The 6,937-nt window shown below is 44.5% G+C and overlaps 1 protein-coding gene across 1 annotated transcript in view; it reads left to right on the plus strand.

Moving 5' to 3' along the window:
* Positions 1-811: 811 nt before the first annotated feature.
* ptch2 (patched 2) overlaps positions 812-6,937 on the plus strand; it is a 30,997-nt gene continuing 24,871 nt past the window's right edge. The window contains exons 1-2 of the mRNA XM_023405526.2: positions 812-1,381; positions 3,111-3,303. Of these exons, the coding sequence (XP_023261294.1) occupies positions 1,235-1,381; positions 3,111-3,303 (340 nt within the window). The 5' untranslated portion in view covers positions 812-1,234. The remainder of the gene's footprint in view (positions 1,382-3,110; positions 3,304-6,937) is intronic.

Consider the following 6,937-nt stretch of genomic DNA (forward strand, 5'->3'; position numbering starts at 1 on the left):
CATGGTAACGTTATTGGGACGAGGGGTTAACTATTTTTCGAAGGTGTAAGAAAACCTGTCAAACCTACTTTTAGAAGCTTTTGGCCACAAGAGGTGAGGTTACAGCTGTCAGTGCTAAAACACCTATGAACACACGCAGACACACACACACACACACACACACACACACACACACACACACACACACACACACACACTCACTACACTCACAGCAAAGGTAAAAATGTCTTTTGGCTGTTCTGTAACAAATGTGAGGCTCCAAAACCTTATCAAACATGAGATGCCCTGAAGTGATATGAAACGTGTTGAAAGATCTGTAATTCTCCCATCCAAAAAAAAAAAGAAAAAAGAAAAAGAAAAAGAAAAAATCGTGTTTACATTCTTGCCTAAAAAGCTGAATTAACTTTTTTTTCTTTCACTGATTGGACTGTGTTGATGAAACAGAGAGGCTGAAAATTGTGTGCGTGCCTGTCGCTGTTATATCAATAGATGGCATGTGCGATTGCTTCTTACAAACTGGAGGGCCCGGCCACTGGGAATAATGTTCAGAGAGCAAGTGAGGCGGGCAGGCAGCAAGCTGTGTGCGTGAGCGTGCGCGCGCACGTGTGTGTATGTGTGTGTGTGTACGTGCTTGCGTGCGTGCACGGCTGCGCAGAGTTTATTGAAAGAGTTCCTCCCCCCCTCCTCCTCCTCCTCCACCCCCCTCCCTCCAGCCCAGGCAGCAGCAGCCTGGGTGGTCCCCCTCTCTCTCCACTTTGGTGAGCTGTTGCTTAGCAGCTAATAATAGGCGATGTTTGCAAAGTAATTTGCCTCTTCCTTGGCCAATGGGAGCCGGAGCACTTTTCCATCAAACCTCCCTTTTCAGGATTTGCCGAGAGGCGAACTTCTCCAAATGTTACCGCTACGGGATCGGAGTTAGACTTGACACGGACGGCTCAGACATAGGCTACTACTACTACTACTACTACAACTACTACTACTCCTCGCTGAGACGTCGTTTCATAAACTGTCGGGACGAATGAAGACTGAAGGATCTATACGGATTTCGGCGCATAATGTTGGGATGGAGTTTCGAGACTTATTTGGCTCCAAGGAAGAATAGAAAACGTTCTTCTAACTTGTCGCCGGCGGTGCTGGATGCGCTCCTCTTCTATGTTGGATTATTGTCGCTTTTTCTGAACTCGCACCGATTCTCTGTCGCTTCGCTCTGCGCCCCGCTCACCCTCTTTGGACTATGGCCTCGGATCGCGGGGTCCCAGGGGCCGGCGTCTTTGGAGATTTACCCCCGAGTTATACGCGCTCCCAGCCGCCTGCGAACCCAGACCTACTCCGGAGACCCAGCTACTGCCACGCTGCTTTCGCACTTAAACAGATCTCAAAGGTGATTCAAACGCTCGCAGTCTCGTGTGGGTTTACTATGAAGGCGGCTTCCATTCAGTCGGCAAATGTGAATGAAAAGTCTTAAGAGGCAGCTTTCCATTTAGCCGTTATCTAATCGTGAGTTGAGGGCGCATGTGGGAATGTAGGGTAGGCTGAGGCGGCAGCTCCCAAACTGGGGTCCGGGAGACCACCGGAGCTCTCGGAGGGAGACGACAGCGAGATCAGAAGTAGTTCACTTCAACTGTTTATCGTTTAACGACAAGGGTGAAGAAATTGTCATCACAGGTTGATGTAGAGTAAAGAAACCTCCTTCATGTTTACCGGGACAAAACCTTACAGGCTAGAGGTCCGAGCTCGCATGAGATGTTGGGAACCTCCTGGAATGAAGTGATAACAATTGGAACAAAAATGTTCATATTTGGCAGCATGTTAACGTTGCTGTTCATTCGAATGGATTAGACAGTCATTAATTCATCTTCTTATTTGTTGTTAAAGCCACCCGTGAGGGAGCGAGAGAGTGAGGGCTCGTTTCCATATCCCCAGTCGTGTTGTGCGTGTTTTTGGCTTTGTGCAGGCAGCGGAGAGCGCACTGGCCCGGGGTCTGTTTGGAAATGTGGTGGGTCCTGTAAAGGAATTCACTGATTGAGTTTGATCTGACAAAGCATCTTTGGACCGCCCGGATGCTTGGACGTGTTTCAGCACTGCTGAGAGAAACCACAACACCAGAGCAATGTCTCCTGCAGCAGTGACATTTGCTGTACAGGGAGTGAATGACTCGCACTAAAGCAGAGATTCTACCAGTTATATTGAAAATTAGAGGGGAAACTGTGTAATGTAGATTACTAAAGGGAAACAGATGTCAGCTGAAACTCCATTTGTTACCATATTGTAACTGATTCTATTAGTTTGTATTAGTTTATGCAGAAGCAAATGAACAAACTTATCCCTGAAAGTTAACTACCAATATTTTCGTTCAAGATCAGTGTGCATGTGGTGAGAACTGTGTGCTACAAACTCTCTAGATCAGATTCATATAAGGTGTTTAGTATCAAGTCACAACTTCTACAGTATTGGTCCTGAAAGTTTCCAAGGCTGCACCTTTAATCTGCACCTTTAATCTGATATTTCACAACTTAAGTTTCCTAAAAGTCATGGTTTTGTTCTCTGAATGAAAGTGCGCTCATGTTTGTCTTTTTCTTAGCTGTTTCTCTGGATTCTCTCAGCTGAAGCTATTGGAGGAATCGGTTCACAAAAGAAAATGAAAAGGCCACTGGTATAAATCACTGCCATAGCTGTGCAGTTTAAATCATCTTAAATATGAGGTGTCGTGGGAGATCCTGCCCTGAGTCTGGACTTAGTTCATTCGTTGGACATGAGGTTTTAGCTGGAGTGTGACAGCACACATAGGACATGACAACATTGGCAGTCAAATCTGTCGTTAGCTAGTTAGCATCTTAACTTATCACCACTTCATATGAAGCCTAATTTTTTAAAATCTACAACAAAAAAAATGTCTCTAAATACAGAGGCATGTTTCATCCAGTGTTTTGGATATTACTTGTCACTGTACTTTAGATGTGATCTAAAAATATGCACACTAGAGACAGAGATACAAGCGATGAAAGCTGCCTTTGTGGACAGCTATGCAATGATTCATTATTGATGTATGGTAACATAGTAATAATAATAATACTGTCCTTTTATCGCCCTCCCTCCTTCTTCAAATCCAGGGTAAGGCGGTAGGTCAGAAAGCTCCTCTGTGGATCCGGGCGAGGTTCCAGGCCCTCTTGTTCTCTCTGGGCTGCCACATCCAGAGGCACTGTGGGAAGGTCCTCTTTATTGGACTTTTAGTATTTGGGGCTCTGTCTGTGGGACTCCGGGTTGCAGCCATCGAAACGGACATCGAGCAGCTATGGGTGGAAGGTGAGTTAAAGATATCTCTCATTTGATACAGCATGTGTTTCTCTCCTCCTGAGCGATGTTTGCGTGAAGCAGCAACACAAAGCCCCTTAACAAGTGCTGTTAGTTTTGCACCGGTGTCTGGTGTTGTGTGACTGTTAATACAACATCCCCAAAGTGCATCTTTCAGGTAAACCATCATTCTGTGAGGTCAGTCTTATAGGCTCATGGCTGGATTTACTGACTTTTACACTCAGCTCATTATAATTTGCACATTTTGATGAACTTTTTTTTTTTATTCCCCCCACTGGGTTTAACTAGAGTTTGAATGACAGCAGTGGCTGCTGGGAAAATGCAGGGTGGCGATGTTAGTGTCATCTCAGTGCCATGGGAGGGCACTAGGTGTTCAGTGACTGACAGACTGACTGCTTTGACTGGAGCAGCAACAAGGTCGAGGCTGATGTTGAGTTGTTTTTTTAGTAGTTATATGTCTGGTTGGAAATGACCATTAAACACATTATTTTTTTTGTAAATGTCTCTCAGGGAATACAAACTGTAAATAGCTTGTAGACACGGCATTAACTCCTTTGTCAGCAGTAGTTCATGTCTTTGTTTTCTGAGTGTCGCCAAAAGGATTGTTGTGTTCTTGAAGCTCCGCATTGTTTTGCTGATGTTTGTTCATTTCTTAATAAGTCGCAGTGAGCCCGAGAAACCCGAACACATCTCTGACACGACTGCATTCCTCTGTCATACACACACACATACACACAATGTCTTTTGCTTGCTTTATAAGGGTGGCTGTGCGTGTGTGAATCTGCGCTAATTCACAAACCTTTTCTACATTTGACACTGCTCTTTTTTACCCTCTCTCGGTGCGTTTTAGGTTTAGGTTATCTGTGCATTTTCAGGGGCAGAGGCAGCTTTATTTGGTTTTTCACACTGGCCAAATTCCTTTTAAACCCCCAGGCTTTCAGTGCCGGGGCTGATCCCCGCAGCAGATGGACTGTGTGAATGGTTAGCCATCTTTGAGGGCTCTGACCCCTCCCCCCTCGGCTCCCTGTGTGGTCCCTAACTATTCTTGGATTCCATTCAACAAGAGGCAAGCAGGCAGGCAGGCAAGCAGGCACCACCTCCATAAACCCCCTCCCTCTTCCTCCTCCTCCTCCTCCTCCTCACAAGAAGAAAAAATATAAGTGAATGCAGCTGAAGTTTACCCACCTGTTTTGCACGCTCTAAAAGCGCCACAGCAGTTGGTGAATATAAACAGACTCTATAGGGTTTTTAAGCCCACCATGTCACTAGAGGACGGGGACAGGCGGCTCCCGCAGGAGCTGAGCGGAGGTGTTGGAGGAATCACACACTGCTGGTGTCAGGAGAAGTGTTTGGAGGCAGTGCGCTTCACTTGCACCGGACTTTAAATAAGCTCCTCAATCAGGCAGAATTAAAGATAAATCGCTATAAATGTTGTCACTGAAATGATTATCCGGAGGTTGGAAGGAAAAGTGTGAATCTCCCGCAAAAACAAGGGAACAAGAGTTTGAATTTCCACAGTCTCTTTTTTCTTTGGTTTCATTCTGGTTAGTGTAAAGCTTCAGGATTACCTCTTGAGCTAATTGGCAGAGCCATTGCTTAAAGGAGATGTTTAGATGTTTGTGTGCCAGTTGTTTTGCTGTGGGATTGAGAGAGTTGAACCGGGGGGGCTGAAAAGGAATGCTGTGCCTTTAAGAGGCCGTGGCCATGTTTCTAAAGTTTCTGCCTGCCTTGTTTCCACCAATAGCCCATTGACAAAGCTGCTAGGGCCTCAATGGAGAGTAAAGTGGTTCAGTAACAAGGAGAGGTTAGTTCTCCCTCTGCCGCTTTCTCTCTCTCTCTCTCTCTCACACACACACACACACATGCACACACAAACACAGAAAAACACACACACATGCACCATTGCGCATAAGCCAGAACACAGGAGGGAGGAATGATATGCTCGCTAATAAGACAGATGATTTCATATCAACAGACTCAAAATGCTTTTCTACATTAGTCATTAAGTTTTATTGGACTGTTTTTTACTACATATCTTAACTAATAAGAAATGTCATGTCTAATGTAAACCTGTAGGTCATTTCCATCATCTGTGAACATGTATCTTCTGAAACAGTTCTTCCAAAATGCAGCTTAGGCAAAGCTTTTCCTCTTGTATCCTAATTTGTTCACAATAAACTAGCTGTGAACTGACACCTTACGTGTTAACACTCTGCCAGCATGGTGTAAGCTGTGTGCGAATATGTGTGAATGTGTTAAGGGCATATGCTTCCCATCATATATTCATACTTGAAGCTGCCCCCGCAGTATTCACGCAAACACATACACTTGTCATCTCTGCCACCTTCGGTGTGTACAGCGCGCCTGGCCATATGTCTGCCCGCCTGAATTTCCTGACTGCATGCCCATGTGTCTGCCTGCGCTTTGTGTGTGTCTGTTTATATTTCTACCTGTCTGTCTGCCTGCTCTGTGAAGTCAGGCCACCAGGGCTTTTTTAATTGCTTCCTCCCTCCTACAGCACCAAAACACTGTGAAACAGAGCACAGCCGTGCAGTCTGTGTCTAGAAAGAGCAGACAGTGGAGAGAGACCGAACAGGAGGAAAAGTTCGTTTTTGTGCAATGCAAACACGCGTTCCCAAGCATACTCTTACAGTATTCTATCCTATACTGACATGACAGCCTTTTGTTCATATCAGTTTTGTTTGCCCCAAGGATACTTGTCTGGAAACGTGTGCATCTGCAAAGAGGACAAGCAACAAAAAAGTAAAAGGGTTAATCGTGCCTTCAGTCCTCACACCTGTGTAGGTGAGAATAAAAGCCACAGTATCAGGGTGTTTAGTCTGACAAGAGGATTAAAGACCATTTTTGGATTACTGCTCAGTCACTGAGGAGAATCTGAGACAGACATCACTCATCAGAATACCTTCAATTACTCACACAGATGTTGTTTTGTAAGTTTTTTTTCTTAAATGTAGCATTAAATAGTATGTGTGTTTTTTTTTTTTTTGGAAAGTAAAGCAAAAACTGGCAGCCAATCTAGAGAAGACACTACTACACAACACTACACTACACTACTACTACTACATTTCCCTTTTAACATGCACCATATTATTTGAAAGTGCCTGAATTATATTACATTTTTTTCATTCTCAAATGTCCCTCTAAATTCAATATACATTTGTATGCCATTAAGTCTTCTGCAGTGTTTGTGCTTCTAAATCCTGGTCACCTTTGAGAGTGTGAATGTTGGTGTGAGCTGGGCAACGTGTGAGCCGGCTTGTATTGTCCAAGAGAGAGAGAGAGATCATAAAAAGAGGTGCAGGAAGAAGAGAAGGATGAGAGCAGACATTGGGGGGTTGGGGCAGGAACAGGGTGGAAGGTTTATGGCTGGCTGACACTTTTTTTTTTCTTCTTTTTTTGCTTGTGTTTTGGCCTGTCTCACGTGAACAAACATCAAATGTGAGACTGTCTCATGCCTCTCTTTCATTCACCACAAAGGGCCGTGGGAGGGAGTAGTTTCATGAGAGAGAAGTTGATTGCTTAGGCTTGAAATTTGAAAATATGTGAATGCAGTGTGTTTGGTTGATTGTTTTAAGTCACGTATTAAATGGTGAGACTTTTTCAG

The sequence above is a fragment of the Seriola lalandi genome, unplaced genomic scaffold (genome assembly GCF_002814215.2).
Source record: "Seriola lalandi dorsalis isolate HSWRI2012SDOR001 ecotype SW California unplaced genomic scaffold, Sedor1 jcf7180002054277, whole genome shotgun sequence".
Taxonomy (NCBI): domain Eukaryota; kingdom Metazoa; phylum Chordata; class Actinopteri; order Carangiformes; family Carangidae; genus Seriola; species Seriola lalandi.